Source organism: Aquarana catesbeiana, linkage group LG01, assembly GCF_042186555.1.
Source record: "Aquarana catesbeiana isolate 2022-GZ linkage group LG01, ASM4218655v1, whole genome shotgun sequence".
Classification (NCBI taxonomy): Eukaryota; Metazoa; Chordata; class Amphibia; order Anura; family Ranidae; genus Aquarana; species Aquarana catesbeiana.
Genome location: NC_133324.1, coordinates 387,891,102 through 387,912,026, shown reverse-complemented (window position 1 = coordinate 387,912,026; position 20,925 = coordinate 387,891,102). Strand labels below are relative to the sequence as shown.

Below are 20,925 nucleotides of genomic sequence, written 5' to 3'. Positions count from 1 at the left end.
CTAGTCTCAGGCTTCCCAGCATGCATTGTGCAACAGCGTCATCACAACATCTCGGTGAATGCTGGGAGCACAGCATTCACCGCATCCAGGAAATACATGCTTGTGGGCTTCAAATGCCCACAATGAAGTTGGAAACCGCCTTCAGTGAATTTTATAAGTTATTCTTTACAACGAAATCGGACACAGGCGGACTTATTACACAGAACATGTGATTAGATAATCATGAGAAGAAAAGTTTGTGAATGAACTCCAAAAAAAAAAAAACGATAGATAGGTGGACCCCCGCTTTAATGTGAATTGTTTGCCATGTAAGTAAACCAGCTCGTGTTTATCATCACATGTCATGTTTATGTACTGCATAATTTATTGTTGAGCTGAAAAATTATGGATTATTACTACCTTTCATTCATGTATAATTTACTTGTATACTCTCTCTTGTAGAAACTCTATACCCATCTGAATTAATAACATAAATCTCTGAAGAAGGACCTCTAGTCCGTAACATGTAAGGTGTTATATACACTGTGTTGATCACCACCAGTCCTTCCTGCACCAGGATGGTGACCATTTTATACAATTGTAATATTCAGGGTATTAGATATGGCTTTTACGCTTCATATGCTTTGTTCTTACATGTATATTATTGACCATTTGTAATAAAATGTATACCTTTTTACTCTCTGGTTTGATCTGTCTATTAACGACCCTAAGGGGTCCCTCACCGTACCTTTGGTACCAGGTGTTTTTTCTACATGCTCAACATACAGAATCACATTTTATTTTAATTGTCCCTGTCCAGCCCTACACTCAAAAAAAGCCAATTGGAGCACCCGTAAATGCACATTTTTGCACCTGAAGTACTCCTCTCCTTCTATAGAAAATCTCCCCTGCACTTACCAACTTAGGAAACAAAGTCCTGAAGCTTGATACAAGTGCAAAAAATTATGCACACATGGATACATAAGTATTATTTGAATTACTGGTCAGTGCAGAGTTCCCTTCATTGTTATTTTGTACTTTCTTAATTGCCTATACAATGAGATAAAAGTCATTTTTTAAGAGAGATAATTTTTGATTAATTTATTGTGTATGTATGTATGTATTTTTTTTCTCATGTGACATTTGAAAAAAATACATACAGTATCCCACAAAAGTGAGTACGCCCCTCACATTTTTGTAAATATTTTATTATATCTTTTCATGTGACAACACTGAAGAAATTAGACTTTGCTACAATGTAAAGTAGTGAGTGTACAGCTTGTATAACAGTGTAAATTTGCTGTCCCCTCAAAATAACAACACACAGCCATTAATGTCTAAACCGCTGGCAACAAAGTGAGTACACCCCTAAGTAAAAATGTCCAAATCGGGCCCAAAGTGTCATTATTTTGTGTGGCCACCATTATTTCCCAACACTACCTTAACCCTTTTGGGCATGAAGTTCACCAGAGCTTCGCAGGTTACCACTGGAGTCTTCTTCCACTCCTCCATGATGAAATCACAGAGCTGGTGGATGTTAGAGACCTTGCTCTCCTCCACCTTCCATTTGAGAATGCCCCACAGATGCTCAATAGGGTTTAGGTCTGGAGACATGCTTGGCCAGTCCATCAACCTTACCCTCAGCTTCTTTAGCAAGGCAGTGGTCGTCTTGGAGGTGTGTTTGGGGTCATTATCATGTTGGAATACTGCCCTGTGGCCCAGTCTCTGAAGGGAGGGAATCATGCTCTGCTTTAGTATATCACAGTACATGTTGGCATTCATGGTTCCCTCAATGAACTGTAGCTCCCCAGTGTCGGCAGCACTCATGCAGCCCCAGACCATGACACTCCCACCACTATGCTTGAGTGTAGGCAAGACACACTTGTCTTTGTACTCCTCACCTGGTTGCACGCCACACATGCTTGACACCATCTGAACCAAATAAGTTTAGCTTGTCTTCAGCAAACTGTTTGTGGGCTTTCTTGTGCATCATCTTTAGAAGAGATTTCCTTCTGGGACAACAGCCATGCAGACCAATTTGATGCAGTGTGCGGCAATTGGTCTGAGCACTGACAGGCTGACCCCCCTCCCCTTCAACCTCTGCAGCAATGCTGGCAGCACTCATGTCTATTTCCCAAAGACAACCTCTGAATATGATGCTGAGCACGTGCACTCAACTTCTTTGGTCGACCATAGTGAGGCCTGTTCTGAGTGGAACCCGTCCTGTTAAACCGCTGTATAGTCTTAGCCCCCATGCTTCAGCTCAGTTTCAGGGTCTTTGCAATCTTTGTATAGCCTAGGCCATCTTTATGTAGAGCAACAATTCTTTTTTTCAGATCCTCAGAGAGTTCTTTGCCATGAGGTGCCATGTTGAACTTCCGGTGCCCAGTATAAGAGAGTGAGAGCGATAACACCAAATTTAACACACCTTCTCCCCATTCACACCTTAGACCTTGTAACACTAATGAGTCACATGACACCGGGGAGGGAAAATGGTATTTGGGCCTAATTTGGACATTTTCACTTAGGGGTGTACTCACTTTTGTTGCCGGTGGTTTAGACATTAATGGCTGGGTGTTGAGTTGTTTGAGGGGACAGCAAATTTACACAATGCAAGCTGTACACTCACTACTTTACATTGTAGCAAAGTGTCATTTTTACAGTGTTGTCACATGAAAAGATATAATAAAATACATTTACAAAAATGTGAGCGGTGTACTCAATTTTGTGAGATACTGTATATTGCGTGCAATAACCATTAGTGAACTTATCCCTAAATGAAACACTAGAGAGCAAAGCAATAAATCTGAACTCAGTAATGCAGAGCAGACAAGGAGAAGCAGTTTCTAGAACACTACCAAACACCCCTGAGCTACACAAAGAGTCAGGTCAAGTCATAAACATTACTACATAATATTTAGAGAGAAAATTGTTATTTAGTTAAGTTACTTACATATGTTTTATTCACTCTTTTAAATACTTTTATGTACATATATTGATTTATTCAATTGGTATTGATTTAGTGAAGTAATAGAGGTTGTTCTCTTAGAAAAGTATATTTTCATTTTGCAAGCTAAATGCTAGTAAATAAAGGTGAACCTGTGTTCATGTGTGAGGGGAAAACAAGATTTTCAATTGCACATAATTGACTGCATTACCTTATTTGCTTAGGTCAATGAACACCCTCTACTCCTTCAGTGAATCAAGCTCTTTGTGTACTAATCTATAGTAGAATTTCTAGTAGCTCTTATGTGATCCTAAATATAGTGGACACAAATGCATCTCCTATAGTACACAGAATTAGTATTATAACCTTACCATCTATTTCTGAAGCATAGACTTCACCAAACATCATCCAGTATGGCTGAAATACAATATCTCTGGCCAAAGTCCAGGAAGGAGGCTCTAATGGGGAAAGAATTGCTTTTCTTGCTACTCCGAAGGCCAACAGCACAATGGCCATAATAACCACAATGCCAAACATATTTGAAGTCTGAATACAAAAAAATGAAAAGAAAGATTAGGTAAATATTATTATAAGCAGTACTGGAAGTATACCTAAGAGGATTGCCTGCTGTAAAAAAATAAAATGTGTCCATATTGACTAATTTTAATCATGTGCCCTAAATAAGGAGTGATAGGGAAACCTACCTTATCTATTTCCTAAAGTCCATGGAGGGACACGGGAAGCCATTACCTGTCAGGTTATATTGACATCTCCGAGAGGGTTGGACACTTGCAAACAAATAAATTGTAGCTCAGTCCAGGATAACCCCTTCTGTTCTCACCTCTCACAACAGGGCAAAACTGGCAGCTGCCTGCATACAGGCACTGCAAACAAGTCCTTAAGACTATAAGATTGGACAATAGTTAGTCTAAGCCATGAGAAATGGTGGAGGATGAAGCTGGTGTGCCTTTTCATAGACCATTTGGAATGACAAAGTGCAAGTCAGTCTCAAAGCCAGAATGATATCCAAGCATAGGAGGGAAATCTCATGCTGATAAATTAGAGCCAGACATAATGATAGAAGAATGATGTTCTGGTTGAGGTAAAAGGCCAACTCGCTTAGGTAGAAAGGAACTTATGGACCTCAACATCACCTTATTCTTGAGCAAGACCAGAGAGATTTTGTAAATGTTTTGTTTGTTAAGCTAACCAGCCTAGAAACTCGTAGAATACCCCTGAGAGGTTTAAAGGGCAGTTTCTCAAGGGCCAATATTATCAAATTCAGATCCCATGGATTCACAGGAGAGTGAACGTAGGGGGGGGGGAGGGGGAGGGGGCGATGTGGGAGACACCCTACACAAAGTTCTGATGAAGAAATGAGAAGCAGTCTCTGAAGCAAGTTATCAAGAGAATAGACATGACCCTTAATGACACTGTGGGACCAAATGCTGGTCCAGACCCAAAAGTAAAAAGGCCAAGATTCAAATCATGGAGCATCTCCTGGTGTGAAAACCTCCCGCCTTGCATCATGTACAGTGATAGACCTTGCAAGCAGCGGACCTCTTGCTTTTTAGCATCATGGAAAAAACTGATTCAGATATGCCTCTGTCCTTTAGTGATTAAAGCTGGCAACTATGAAGCATCGATGGCAAATTGATCTTTGAGACAAAAGATCAGGATTATATGGAAGAGTACCAGGAAGTGTCTACCAGGAGTCATATCAGGTTGAGGAATACACCCACCTGGGCCAATCACCTAAATGCTATACATCTCAATCCTGCAAAGCAGATGAGAAAAGAGACAGAGGACAGAAAAGGCATAGATCAGGATGTACTGATCCCATTGAGCCATCAGAGTTTTCATTGTTTCCACTAAATTATCCCTGTAGCGCAATACAAACCTGTCCAGTTTGTTGTTGAACCTGAAGTCCAAGGAGAAGCACATCTGATGTCACCAACCTGTGAGATAGATCTCTGCAACACAGGTCAGGGAACACTCCCCTGGGTTCAGACTCTGTCAGGGAAGGAAGTCTGCCTGTCAACCATCTATACCTTGGATGTAATTGGGTAGATAAGGATGGAATGTGAAGTTTTGCCCAGTAAAGGATCCACTCTTGTAGCAAGACTACAGGTTCCTCCCTGATGGTTGATGAATATCACGGCCATGGCGTTGTCCGTATGAATCTGGATCGGATGACCCTTTGGCCAAGAGCTCTAGCACTGTAGGAACAACCAATTGACATTGAAGTCTGGTACACTGACAAGGTTAACCTAGGACTACATCACAGCCTGACAGACTGGCATCTGCCATGAGGGTCTTCCAAATGATAGGGAAAAGGATTCTCCCAACTCCAGAGCCAGATTCCTGAGCCCCCCAAGACAGGCATAACCAAGTCTTCTGGGCCAGACATCCACAGACTGGACTGCCTTGTTCTATAACGACAGAATGTTGTGTTGTAGGGGTCAGGAGTGAAACTGAACTGCCTTGGAGGAGGATATCATCAGACCAAGGACTGTGACGCAGAAAAGAAGAGTCAGGCAACTGCTGAACTGAACTGGACTGGGCTAACTATAAAAAAGGGAGCACAGAGTTTAAACTTTCTCCTGAGGAAGAAAAACTCTGACTTCAGCATTATCTACAACTAAAGCCAGGGTTTCCAAGCAATGAGTGGGATCTATAAAGTTTTATGATCCACCTCAATCTCTTCAAGGTCTGGATGGTCAGGAATACATTTTACTCCAAAATCTGTGTCAGCCGCTTACTCAGCAGTAGGTCGTCTAGATCTCTTAAACCGTAAATGTCTTGAGAGCACAGTAAGGCCAGCACTTTGAGGAACACCTGAGGTGCAGAAAATAGACCAAATAGCAGAGCCACAGAAGGTGCAGCAAATGTAGAAATCGCTGGTAAGCTGGAAAGATGAGGACATGCATGAATGTGTTCCTGATGTCTACAGAGGCTAGAAAGAAAGGCCACAGAAATAAATTCAAACCTTTCCATTTCTTTCTGCAGACATAAAAGTACTCAGATTAGAAGATGTAAACTGGAATACATCTGCCCACCCATAGATATTGTGGTTCAGTCTGGATCTGTCTGAAAAACTGACAGATGGATTCAGAGTGAAAGTTCATGTAAAAAGGTCCTTACAGTTAAAGACTTCCTGTGTCCTGCAATGGATGAGAAAGAAATCATACTTTCCTAAGCTCACTTTCCCTCCAGCAATCAGTTCTTTGGATTCCTGCTTTATATATTAGTCACTTGATTTTATTTTACAGTCAACTATAACCAAGTATCTATAATTGCATGTTCAGATAGATCAGTTATATCCTGCTCCAAAAACGTAACATTTAAAACATAGGGAACCTGTATGCAATACAAGAAATGTATACAATAGAAGGTACGGACCTAAAATTAATTTAGAAACTTTCACCTAAAAAAAAGTTGCAACCACCTTCAATAGCGAATAAATTTACTGCAGTGGAGAGATCCAAGTGCTCAACTCTAACAATTTAAGGGGATGATTGATTGTTTCGGATGGAGTGGAGAAGGAGTAAAATCCCTGACCTTTTTTTTACTGCTATGCACAGCTCCATTAAAGAAAGTCTATGGTCACAGCATTCACTTTCATTTTATAACATCAACATTGTAATAGCAATACAAGCAATGATTATTTTTGACAATGCAATATAAGCTTTCTTGAGAAATCTCCTTTCATGTTGTAAGTTCTGCCTGTCTGCTCTTTCCCTAACTTCCTGGATTCTTTGCATGCTTTACAGTTTCTTCTCGGCTGTTTACTTTCAATTTCCAAGGACTATGTAACCTATGGTACCTTGCTGCCAGCAAGCAGTGATTCCTGTACTGACTCCGCCTCCTGAACCGCCTCCTCTCAGCAGCTCTGTAGTTCAGACAGCATGCAATGTGAATTATGTGACACCACAATGCCCATCAACAGGGTAAAGTGAATATGTGTCACAGAATTCAAGGTGTAAATGTTTGGATCTTCACAAGGTAAGTTTAAAAACTTCAAGGCCATTCAAATTTAATAAAAGTAGGCTATAAATAATTGAAATACAATTTGGAAATGATAACATGATTTTTTCTTATAAACCACAGATATACTTGCAGGCTGGGTTCACACTATTGGAATTGGATGACGGTTTCCCCGCATCCAATTTGCATAGCAAGAGATTGTGATTGGCTCGCTATGGAGCCAATTCACACATCTCCGCAGCCATTCCGGTGCGAATTGCACAGGAGTCCTGTGTATCTTTTGGTCCGTTTCAGGTCCGAATTCAGACAAAAATTCAGGCTGAAATCGGACCTGAAACAGTGAATGGAGACCCACCGAACTCCTGCTCTGAGCCGCTGCGTTCTCCAGTGTGAAACCAGCCTAAATAAGTTTCCCCTTACTTACTGCTCCAGGGACAACCTTTCACCAGACAGGAAACAAGGGTAAACTACCGCCATAGCGACCCACGCAGGCACTATGGGGCCCGCGGCCGAGTGGGGTCCGGGGATGATGAGGAATGCATACTGTATTTGCCAACTTTTTTTTCCATGCCGTCATTTCTGTCTCAGTCGCCATTTTACAGAAGACCAGTTAAGGAAGAATCAAGAGGCATAGCCGGGGTGACAATGAAAGCGGCTGCAATAGAAATGGAGCTCCATTTCTATTGGCCACTTTCTTGCCACCCAGGCTCTGCCTCCTGGTTCTGTAAAAGGCGTACAGATGAGCACAGTGAGTCCTGAGCAATGCCGAGGCCCGATGGAGAGTCCTGGGTCCCAGCGCCTCGCTATCCCTGTCTGACAGAGATTTAGCTGTCTCTCTCACTGGCTGCCTCCTATTACATCGTGCTGCCCGGTGAGTCAGTGACAGTCTGAGCAACTAACTCTCTGGGGGGCTGCACGCCCAGGTGCATGAATGGGGGGGCAGTACTCCTGGGGGGTAAATTGTCCTGGGGGGACTGTACTCCTGGGGGGGGTGAATTCTCCTGGGGGGTCTGTACTCCTGGGGGGGTGAATTGTCCTGGGGGGGTCTGAACTTCTGAGGGCTTGAATTGTCCTGGGGGGGTGAATTGTCCTGGGGGTCTGTATTCCTGGGGGGGTCTGTACTCCTGGAGGGGTCAATTCTCCTGGGGGGTGAATTGTCCTGGGGGGTCTGTACTCCTGGGGGGGTGAATTGTCTAGGGGGGTCTGTACTCCTGGGGGGGTCTGTACTCCTGGAGGGGGTCTGTACAGATGGGACTGGTTTGTCCAGGGGGGTCTGTACTGATGGAGGAGAGTCTATGCTGATGGAGGAGGGTCAGTACTTAGGGAGGACTATGTGGGAGCGGGGTAACGCCATGTTTTTCCGCACTGGGTGACACCAACCCTAGTGACGCCACTGGTAACTGGGGACAGCTGACGTAAGGAGGGACTCTACTGGGAATGCCTGATGTAAGGAGGGACTCTACTGGGGGCGCCTGATGTAATGAGGGACTCTACTGGGGGTGCCTGATGTAAGGAGGGACTCTACTGGAAATGCCTGATGTAAGGAGGGGCTCTACTGGAAATGCCTGATGTAAGGAGGGACTCTACTGGGGTGCCTGATGTAAGGAGGGACTCTACTGGGGGCGCCTGATGTAAGGAGGGACTCTACTGGGAATGCCTGATGTAAGGAGGGACTCTACTGGGAATGCCTGATGTAAGGAAGGACTCTACTGAGAATGCCTGATGTAAGGAGAGACCCTACAGGGAATGCCTGATGTAAGGAGGGACTCTACTGGGGGCACCTGATGTAAGGAGGGACTCTACTTGGGGTACCTGATGTAAGGAGGGACTCTACTTTGTATTGGTGTTTTCCTGTTACAGATTTTCCTATATGTCCTGTCTTATGAAATCATTGTCATTGTAATACAGTAGTAAGTAAGGTGAAGTCTCACTGCTCTTACTGTTATGCATGTTAACACTACGAATGGGCCCTAAGTTCTTAAAGTGGAACTAACCCCAGATTCAGTATTTGTTTCTTTAGTGTATTTATTTATATTCTGCCCAGTAGAACATGGTGATAAATGTCACGATATCCAGTGTGTTTATGTCAGCTCTCAGATGATCTTTCAAGCTCTCAAATGGTTGGTGTCATAGCTGGTCACAAGTGCAGACCTAAATAGGGGCTAAGATGGTACTGTGCCCAGCAGACAGGAAGGTTTACTTCCACTTTCAGTACAGCTATCTAATAAAAGTCATCATATTTAATAAGGCACTGGTCAGACTTCAGCAATATGAATTCTATTGAGCACTAAATTTGAAATGGAATTAAACCCTTCAATGTACCTGTTTCCAAAACACCTACATTTAATGCATGTCATGAAAGGTAACTGACAAAGGGCTCTATTCACAAAACAGTATCTTGCTAGTAAACAACATGATTGCTACGGAGCAGGTGGCTGGCACGTTCTTAACCGATTCCCAACTGGCTCACACAGAAATACTGTAGCAGAATGGCTCCCCTGGGCGAAATCCTGTACGGGTACATCCTTTCCCTTTTTCGGCCACCAGAGGGCGCTGCATGACTGCATTCACGTGGCCGGCGGGCATGATCGCCGCCGGCCACGTGAGATCGTGTGCACAAGCACCAGCATGGGGATTTGTGTGTGTAAACACACAAATCCCTGTGCTGTCAGAGGAGAGGAGCCATATCGTTTGTTCCTACTAAATAAGAAAAACGATATGTCTTCTCTCCTAGTCACTCCCATCCCAGCACAGTTAGAACACACTAAGGGAACACACAATTAACCCCTTGATCGCCCCCTAGTGTTAACTCCTTTCCATATTTTATAGCACTGATCGCTGTATGGTCAATGGTCCCAAAAAAGTGTCAAAAGTGTCCGATCTGTCCGTCGCAATACCGCTAAAAATCACAGATCACAGCCATTACTATTAAAAAAAAAAAAAAAATTATAAAAATGGCATGAAAATGCCATAAATGTTTCCCATAGTTTGTAGATGCTATAACTTTTGCACAAACCAATCAATATACGCTTATTGCAATTTTTTTTACCTAAAATATGTAGAAGAATATATATTGGCCTAAACCGATAAAGAAATTTGTTTTAAAAAAAAATGGGGGATATTTATTATAGCAAAAAGTAAAAAATGTAGGTTTTTTTTTCAAAATATCTCTTTTTTGTTTATAGCACAAAAAATATAAACCGCAGAGGTGATCAAATACCACCAAAAGAAAGCTCTATTTGTGGGAAAAAAAGGACGCAAATTTCGTTTGGGTAAAGCGTTGAACGACCGCACAATTGTCAGTTAAAGCGACGCAATGCCAAATTGTAAAAAGTGCTCTGGTCAGGAAGGGGGTAAAATCCTCCGGGGCTGAAGTGATTAACAAACGATGAGTCATCTGCTGTCAGCGGGGTCCCCACTGACAGCTGAATGTAAAAAGAATTGTCGGCAATTAAAAATTAGGAAAAAATGACGTGGAGTCCTCCCCTGGAATCCATGCCAGTCTCTTAGGGTCTGGTATGGATTTTGAGAGGAACCCCCACTCCAAACTTTTTTTAAAAATGGGGGGGGTGCATTGTTGATGAGCTCATTTACCAAAAAAAAAAAAAGTGTAGTGTAAAAAAACACAAGAGGCAGTGTCTGAGACCCTGCCGCTAAAAAAAACTAAGAGGCAGCGTCACCTGGTGACGTCATGCGGAAGAGAAGGAACTTTGATGTTTGAGTGGAAGCAGTGGATTCTCTGTGGAAGTCTGACACATCCCCTGCTGAGTCAGAGCTAAAGCTCTCCAATCAGCAGAGAGCATGAGCTTTAGTGATTACAAAACGATATGTCTGTCCCACTCTGGGGCCTGTTGGCAGAGGATAGCTTTTCTACACAACTGTGGCTGCTTTATAAAGAAAACAAACAATAAGTATTTGTGTAACTTTTGTTTTGATGTACCTAGAATGTACAGTATTTAGCTGATTTAAACTAAAAGTTTTTATTACTTACAGAATATTTGCATATCAGAGAAATATAAATACAACAAGGTGAGTTTTCTAGGAACCCTGTGGAATCCCTTTTCATCTATAGGTCCGCGTACACACAAGCGGACTTTTCGACCAGACTGGTCCAACGGACTATCTGACGGACTTTCGGCGGACCTCCAACAGACTTTCCCAAAGAACGGACTTGCCTACACACGATCACACCAAAGTCCGACGGATTCGGACGTGATGACGTACGACCGGACTAAAATAAGGAAGTTGATAGCCAGTAGCCAATAGCTGCCCTAGCGTCGGTTTTTGTCCATCGGACTACCATAGTCCGACGTAAAGATTTGAAACATGTTCCAAATCTAAAGTCCGTCAGATTTTCGACCGAAAAAGTGCGCTGCAGGTCCGATGAAGCCCACACACGGTCAAAATGTCCGCCGGACTCGGTCCGTCGGACCAGTCCGGTCGAAAGGTCCGCTCTTGTGTACGTGGCATTTGAGTAAATGTCCAACATCCTCTAAGTATACCATTCACAGGGTAAGGAAAGTTGTTAGAAAAATGCTACAGGCCTGATAGTTTTAGACTGTCAGGCCAATGGATATATGCGTAATGAAAAATCTCACCTGTTGTGATTTTAAAATGTTTGCATATGCCAGAGAGCACTTGGAAGATTCACACTGCACAGTTCCACATGATTTGGGCACTGTGAATTGGTTTTATACAGTATAAGCTACATAATATCTTTAAGAGGTATGGGTTTGGTTTACATACACTTCATTTTTTTTTTATTTTTTTTGTGCAAGTGTAGATTGTGCTAGAAGGACAGTAGAAAGTATATCAGTAGTATAGATCATATAGGATGACACTAAAGCCTTATTTACTGTTGTGACACTGCAACCAAATGTGCTGCACCTATGCAACTCCCCCAGTAGAGCTAATCTATGGCTATACATTACTGCAGAGAACACAATCAAGAAGCTAAGTTGGCATCTACACATATAAGAATGTTACTCCAGAAATACTGATTTAATCCAAATACTGGAATCTTTAAAGTTTAGTTAGTATATCACTCTGCAATAAAATTATATTCCTAAAACGTGTTATTTATTTTCACAGCCCACACATTTTACTTATCATAGGATGTTAATGCCAATCAAGGAACCCTTACCATCTTCCCAAGCATGGTTATATAAGGTCCAGCCTTCTGGTTTACTGCAAAGAAATCTAGAAGCTGTGTGTACCAAAATATGATATCCAGACAGTAGATAAGCCTCCCTGCACTTTGGAGAGGTTGGTCAGCCCAGCGCAAGGCAAAGCCAATTACAAATAAAATAATTCCAATGCAGCCTGTGAGATTCCAGTATTCATTAAGCCACACTTTGATCTTTTGGCTGAATTTTCCAGGTTCAGACATAAAAACCTAATGGAGAAGAAAGGTGAAGATAAGTGGGCACCACTGAAATATCACATTCTTCCTGGTGCATAACATAGTAAAACCATTGTGAAAAGGCCACAGCAAAGTTATAGTAAGTGTATGTCTAGCCAAAACTTTATTTTTTTTAAATTTTGGGAAGGGTGAGCAAGGACAGAACCACTGTTGGGCATGTACTGCTATGCAGGACTCTGTTAAAGATATTTTATCTCACTTACTGTCACAATAAAGCTTTGCTTACACTTGCACCAGACAGGAAGTAAGGGAAAACTTGCAAGTGGGGGACAGATTGCAAAAAAAAAAAAAAAAAACTGACTGGAAATCTGGCCTTTTCCAATTTTATATAAAAAAGCTATTTCATTTCTGCCATGTTGCTGTTGCAGATTTTGACTGGATATACAGATACCAAATGGAATAGTTTGGTTTACAGCAGGTGCTTATGTAAAAAAATTCACATGTATTCCGAAATATCTTTTTTAACCATTTTCATTTTATGGATTTTTCTGTTAAATTGTATTAGCACTTCCAGATAACAACAAATGTCTATATTCTAGGATTACGGATGCCATTGCTGATATTTGAATTGCAATGTTGTCGCTTGAGTCATTTGGCTTATGTTGAAAGGATTTATATTTGTCAGAGAAGCTAAAGTATGTGCGGTAATTAGGATCATCTCATATAGTTTGTTTCAGATTGAAATCTTACATAACAGCTAAAATGTAAACTCTTGCTATAAACTAAAACAAGGTCTAAAGTAAAATCCAAATTCCAAGACCTGTAAGAAATCCTCTAATTTTCTTACAGATGAAAATACTCAATTGCTATTATGACTTATTACTGGGAAGTTGATCAACCTACTTGAATGAACATTTTGTCATACCACCATAATTGTTACTAGAGCCCCAGTAGTTATAATTTGTAAATCAATGCAAAAAAAAAAAACCCTCCTTGTTTTAAGATGTTAAAAATGAAAGCATTCAGGAAGCTGAAGAAATTTGAATTACAACCACCATTTAAATAAATCTACTTTAAATAACATAGGCAACCACACAATTAATATATTAGAACAGAATTTTCACCCCTTTCACCACTATGCAGATACGTTATTCACCAAAGAAGCAAACTGACTAAGAACACTTTGTAAACATGTATTAGCCCTCAAGGGGTAGTTTAATAAGTATGTGTACAAGGCTGAGCACCTGGAAGGTTTAAACATGTCCTGCATCGTAATATAACCAATTATGCTCTGTGCGATCCCAGTGATAAGAATGGAACACATAGACGTTCTGCAGTAACAGTTCATACCAATTACCTGATAGCATCTAAAATGAACACCTTTGTAAAATTAACATAAAACATTTCCAAGCCTGCTTACAAACAGATGCTGAATGTGCTGAAAAATAAAAGAAAGTCTTTACAAAGAGCACAATTTGCAAAATGTCACATTAACCTTGGCATACTTCACTGACCTAGTTAACGGGAATTCACTACGGCATCACAATATTTACAACTGACGGTGATACTGGCTGGGAAGGTGTTTGCACAAGTGATTGCATGTATTACATGACTAAGCACCACAATTATAGCTGGACTCCAACCAGATAAAAATCAAAGTTTATTCCAGTTATACATTAATTACAGGCTCCTTCACACACAACAGGCAATAACTTTAAATGCAATGGTGCTATGGTTTTATTCCCTGTAAATGGCACCCCAACCCATGTTTGTTGCTGAATGCCACAAATCGCTGTAATGCACTACTATGTGTTGTGTGAAAATAGCGCAAGTCCAAATAAAGGGGTATTTTAACTCAATGCAGAGTAATGTGTGCATTAAATGCACTGAAACGGACAACACTGATATGAATGGACCCCAAAAACTTAAATTTTCACAGTTCAAAAAGTACCTGAAACTGACTTTATATTAGCTTTGTGTAATCAGTAGCACTCAGAATGAGAAAGGGAGGGAAATATTCTACATTTTTCAGGCATTACAGCACTGAACATGATTCCAGAAAGAGAGCTCCAGGATGGGCTTGTCTTCATTATCTATTCACAAGCTGGGTAGAGTCTAAATCGGGCTCTGTTGCCTAACTGCAGTGTAATCTATTTATAGGTTTCATGCAAAACAGGACTTGGCTGTGCTGGCTGGGAGAGGACTCTTTTGGTGGGAAAGTTTACTTTTATGAAGGTCAACTGTGACTTAGCAGCATTAATGTTTAGTTCCACAAAGCCTCTACATGAAAGCTCTTTGTGAGTGAAAGTTATTGCAGTGAGAAGACTTCCAACGTGTGGGCTCTAGTCTTTTCATTAAAGTTTAGGTTATTTTATTCTACATATTCTACAATATAGCAATTACTATTATTCACATAAAGGATAAACATTTCCAAAAGATATAGATTAAAAATGATAATTGATAGTTAATAATTATTTTTTAAAGATTTTTTCTATTGCTGTCCATAAAAGCTGGGATTTCCAGGCACTCATAGACAAACTATACTGACTTGCTTCTTAATTATAATAGGTTAGTATTTAACATTACACTATTTTGTAAGTGAAAATTCCATACTAAGATAAAAATGTATTTTATAACGAATAGTTCATATTTTAGATGCTTTATAAAAACTTACCTCTCGGACCTTCTCAATAGCATTGGTAAACATGTAAATGATGACCAACCACTCCTGAGCACTGGGTACTGGCTCCAACTTCACCAACACAACATAAGTAAATAGCATAAGGAAAAGTAGGTATGCCATCTGAAAACAGCAAGGCCAAAGACATCATTAAAGACTGCAGGACATATTATTTCTCATTTAATTTATAACAAATTACTTACATTTTTTTTAATCCAATGTATTACAACACAATTTTGTGCAAGAGCAGCGGGCTATACAGAGTGTCAAATAACAGAAAAGTTTGGAGAGATTCATGTAAAGATGAAAGAAAACTGGGGGGGTGGGGCACATTATAGTACCAGATGTCAGACTACTGTTATCTATTTGAACAATTTCAAATATTGTTTCGGTATACAAATTATATGTATCAGGGACTTTGCTAGAGCTTGCCACCCATACTCTTGGGTCTCCTTTGCAGTAGTTTCTGCTGTTAGGTTGGTTTCAACACCATGTGACAACAGCATTTCCACTGACTTTCTCTAATGACACACGACCAGACTTTCCGGCAGAAAAGGTCAGACGGAATCATTCCATCAGACATTCCGATCGTGTGTGGGCTTCATCGGACTTTTTCTTTCTAAAATTCTGACGGACTTAGAAATAGAACATGTTTCAAATCTTTCCAACGGAATCAGTTCCTATCGGGAAAACCGCTCGTCTGTATGCTATTCCGACAGACCAAAAATGACGCAAGGGCAGCTATTGGCTACTGGCTATTGAATTTCCTTTTTCTAGTCCCATCGTACGTCATCGTGTTCTAAACGATCGGACTTTGGTGTGATCGCGTGTAGGCAAATCTGTTTCAGCGGAACTCCGTCGGAAAGACCGTCGGAGTCTATTCTGACGGAAAGTCCGGTCGTGTGTACGCGGCATAAGTGTCCTGAAAATCTCAAACTCCCTGCTCTACCCTTAGCCAAAACCTTGTTCATCCATTCTCAAACCTCCAGTCCAGTAGTATCTGCATTTTCATTCAGAATGTTTTATATAAGGTAGATCAGTTATTGAATTACATTATTATATATTGATACTGCCATTTAATACACAATGATATTACTTATCCAACACTTGTGAAATGTAATGTACACTTTTGGACAAATTATTATTATTATTAAGATATTAAATGTATTACAATTGTATTCATCCCTGTTTCTCCTTTAACTACCATGATACACTTGTATTTTATTTTAGCCATATCAATGCAAAAACATTTTATAACTGTAATGGGAGTTTTAGTGGTACTGCAATTATCAAAAACTAAAAATTCATATTAAAAGTTATAATGTACATTATACATCCTGTTAAAAAGTCATATAGTAAAATGCATACAAGACCACGATGGAGGCTGATATTTATCCTTGCACTACAATGACAATCAAAAACAGTCCATAGGATAATATGTTTTCAGAGCAATTATACAAATATTCTGTATACTAGCAATGTTCTTAGCAGTATTCTGATATTGGAGATAAAGTGGGAGATTATGAGTGTATGTGGGTGATGGGCACATTTCTATTGTTATTGACTCTTTTTAGCTCCAAAGGCACAGTGGCCTACAAAGTATGCTTACCTTTATTTATTTTCACCATTCAGGTCTGAAATGTGAGTATCTCCTTTTATAGCAAAATGTGAAAAGCAGAGCTGCACTCTGTTTGAATCAAACCATAGGTTTTTTTCAGTGTTCCCCATGACTAAGCTCCAGGGGGCAGAGTGAAATGCGTTGAGGTGTGGCCTGGTGGGAGCCCAGGCTAAGGTTCTCTCTCATACCACCATAGGACTCCATGGATGTGTGGCATCAGGGATCTTTCCTCTCTACTTCTAGTTTATTCAGTGTAGTTGGCTTCCAAACAGAGTCCCCTCCTTTAGCCATGCCCCTCTGATGCTTTTCACCCTGATTGGGCTTATTCATCTATGAATCAACCTACAATATGATTCGCACAGAGGCAGTTTTGCTTGTTACCTTTTGCTATATTTGTTGAGCAGGAAAAGCTCCTTGGTTGGAACAGATACATGAAGGATGTTTATGATTCACCCCTTTTGAATAAGTGCTTATAGTTGTTGCATGGGTGGGACTTTGTTGGAAGGTATTCAGTTTATTGTACAATCGTGTAAAATGTTTTAACAGGTTGCATAATAAACATTGTAACTTTTAGTACAAACTTTGAGTACTGATGGCCCTTACACTATCTATACAATAGTTATAATTGGTCAGGTTTTACTTTATCCATGCCATCAAATTTAATAGAACAGAATAATATTTTTTTAAGGATGTTTCTTTTATATTACTTTAGACCTAGATCTGATACAGAGTATTTTTTAAAAATATCAACAAAATTATTTTTTTCCTCTAAAGCAGGGGTCTTCAAACTACGACCCTCCAGTTGTTCTGGAACTACAGTTCCCATCATGCCTAGTCATGTCTGTGAATGTCAGAGTTTTACAATGCCTCATGGGATGTGTAACAGCTGGAGAGCCGTAGTTTGAAGATTCCTGCTCCAAAGTGTATCTAAAGATACAACTTTTTATTACCATTTTAGATAAATTAGGAAATGATTAATATCCAGGTGAAAAATTTTTGGGCTGTCTCTGTCCCATTTTACTTTACTTTGTGTCTCAGAGACAAAATCACTGGTAGAGAGTTCTCACTAGAACAAGAACATTTTCCCCAACTTCCTACTGTGGTGACAAGTGTAAAATGTAGCATTTTGTTTCGTTTCATTTCTGACCCATTCCGCATTTCCGTCCTAGCCCCAATGGACTAACTGCTAGAATGTATCTTTATCTACTGTGTATGTTTTATAATAAAAAGAAAATAATTATCCGCTTAAAAAAACATGAAATGCTTTCTTGCTTTATTTTTCAAAATACATAAACTTACAGTGTGAAACCAAAACTTGACAATAGGCGCTCGGTAGAACTCACAAACTTTCCTGGTTACTGAAAGGTTTCCTTGAGTGCTCAAACCTTTGTCATCATCCCTTTGATTCTTTTCTCCTTTTTCTGCATCAACATTTTGCTGATAAGAAAAACAGTGGAATTCACCTTAAGTCATTGGTCATTTTTTTATATCTATCTTAACTACTGCTAAAAAAAATGAAAATAGTTAATTATATTTTTTTCAACAATATTACTATATGCATTTTTTAATTTTGTCATTACTTTTCTGACTATACAACTCAGAGTTCAAAGTGCACCATAAAAAAACGACCACAGAATTTAGATGTCTAGCATGAGAAACAAATTTCAAACTTCCCTAAGTCAGTAAATAATCAGGTTGTTTTCGGGTTAAAAAGAAAAGTAGCATATAATCTTGAAGAACCATGTAAAGGCCAGTTTTATGTTTTTGGGTTTTTTTTGTTTTGTTTTGTTTATGAGAGTAGGAAAGCAGTATACTCCCCAACCCATGCATGCTCAAATAATTCAGGAATACATGTATTGTCATGTAAAGGGAAATAAATACAGACCGTTGTCCAACATCTATCATCTACATATACATTTTATTCTAATATTTATGTGTCTACATAACTCACTTTCTGTCAGTCAGTGAGAATATTGCAGTGGTGTGGTATGGACACAAACTATACGTCGGTTTTAAAGTGGTTCTAAGGTCAGAAGGTTTTTTAATCCTAATGCATTCTATGCAGCAGCCCCCCTAATACTTGCCTGAGCCCCATCTTGATCCAGCGATGTTGCATGAGAGTCTCGGCTGCCTGAGACTCTCCCTCCTCATTGGCTGAGACAGTAGCGGGGCATTATTGGCTCCTACTTCCATCAATCAAAGTCAGTGAGCCAATGAGGAGAGAGAGGGGGCTGGGCCGAAACGCAGCACTATATCTAAATAGACACAGAGCAGCGACTTGGCTCAGCAGAAGGGAGGAGCCAGGAGAACCGGCAAGGAACCAGAGAAGAGGAGGATCTGGGCTGCTCTGTGCAAAAGCACTGCATAGAACAGGTAAGTATAACATGTTTGTTATTTTTAAATAAAAAAAAATGAGACTTTTGCATTACTTTAAGTGCTGGACCACTTGTATACTTTTCTTCTATTACAAGATAAGCAGGTTAAAGTGTTACTTGGCTGTATTAAGTGATTTCAGCAACTATATGTTTCAAACAATATTCTGCTTTTAAGTTGCTCACAGATACTGCTGGTAGCAACATTTTTTTGCACATATGGGGAGATTTAATAAACCTGGTGCACCCTGAATCTGATGCAGCTGTGCCTGGTAGCCAATCTCCCTCTAACGTCAGCTTGTACAATTAAGCTTTGGCAATAAAACCTGGAAGCTGATTGGTTTCTATGCAGAGTTGCACCAGATTTTGCACTCTCCCATTTTAGTAAATAACCCCATGATGTTCACAGAATGAAAACGACTTTGTTGCATTTTAAGTATGACATATTGACCACATAGAATAAAATAATGAAGCTGATTTACTAAATTAGTTGATAATCGTCACACAATAATTTGTGTGAATACTCAGTTCAATTATCCAAGTATGTGTATTGCAAATATCAATTTACTTATTTCATCTGCATATGACTGTATAATTCAACTGAATATTCACACAATGAATACACACTTATGGAGTAATGATTCGAGAAAAATATACAAGTACAGACAACATTATGTCAGTAACAAACTCTCACACTTAGTTACAGTATAAAGTGGATATCCTAACAGAACTCTGAGGACACAATTTGCTGAACCTCTTCATTGACCTGGAGCAAGCATGTACACCCAACACCTAATATATACATACTTGCTCCAACTTTGTGGCTCAACAAACTTTAGCAAATATTTCAAGCTCAGTATCTGCGAAGAAAAATTCCACCGTATTTTACAACCATTAGGTGGTGCCAAATTCACATAGAATGTTACTGCTGTGTTCAGATCATCTTATAAGGTGATTTTATTGGACACACCTGCAATTCACAATGGTATACTGCATGTCAATAAACTGCTGTAGTAATGATATGTGTGTGCTTGGTTAAAATATAGACATATCCCCTTCATGATGAAGAATGAAACTTACCGCTGCTTGTTCCACTCTCACATTTTGAGTGGGAGCATCTACATAGAACCTGGCGAACTGGTGGAAATCCAGGGACTGAGGCACGTGAGACATTTCCTGCTTGGTTTTAAACTCCAACATCAAGATGAATGGTGGCAAAAGAATCCCTAATATGACCTTTAAACAGGATATAAATACAGTCTCAGACTAAATGACATCCTAGAACATACAAGCATCACAGCAATAAAGTATCAATAAAGTATTAACTATTTCAGGATACAGTAATGTCACCTTGAGCCAAGAGTTCTTCCTCATATTCAGGCAACCCATCCACATGTCTGTTAACAGCATCTGTGTACATGTGTGTGACACAAAAGGCCTCAGGGCAGATGACACTGCTAGTTTCAGGCAAGTTGAGTTGCTCCAGTTTTTAAGCTCATATGTCAGAAGTTTCATGGCCATTTGCTCATTGAGTTTGAAGGCTTTTTCAAGAAGGTCCAAAGCCAGCTGGCCAAATTCTCTAAGGACAGTTTAAAAAGTGTAAATTATTATCCTTTTTATAAAAACAAGCATTAACATTATAATTTGGTACACCAATTTAAATATATTGCAGCCATTAAAATTAATAAAATGTTTAGTATACAATTGAGAGAAAACGTTTGTAAACCATTTTGAGCCTTCTGTTTTTCTACATAAACGTTCTCTAAAATATTATCTGATCTTTATCTAAGTCTAAACATTTCCAAAATTTGAAGTTGGCATGATCTAAAGCAGGGTATGAAGGAACAAATGTACTGTAACAGTGCGGTATACAGAGGTAGGCTGAAATAACTACTACACACCACAGCAACATAGTGTGTTTGGTTGGGGTTACTGCCAAAAAAGGAGGTTCCACTAACTACTAAAGATAAGGGGTCTCTT

At 39.9% G+C, this 20,925-nt stretch overlaps 1 protein-coding gene across 1 annotated transcript in view; it reads right to left on the bottom strand.

Annotated features, from left to right (window-relative positions):
• Positions 1-20,925, bottom strand: part of TRPM6 (transient receptor potential cation channel subfamily M member 6) — a 318,859-nt gene that overhangs the window by 181,895 nt on the left and 116,039 nt on the right. The window contains exons 17-22 of the mRNA XM_073634261.1: positions 20,296-20,524; positions 20,026-20,181; positions 17,873-18,010; positions 14,950-15,078; positions 12,057-12,308; positions 3,298-3,472 (exon numbers count right to left, since the gene is read on the bottom strand). Coding sequence (XP_073490362.1) covers positions 3,298-3,472; positions 12,057-12,308; positions 14,950-15,078; positions 17,873-18,010; positions 20,026-20,181; positions 20,296-20,524 — 1,079 coding nt within the window. The remainder of the gene's footprint in view (positions 1-3,297; positions 3,473-12,056; positions 12,309-14,949; positions 15,079-17,872; positions 18,011-20,025; positions 20,182-20,295; positions 20,525-20,925) is intronic.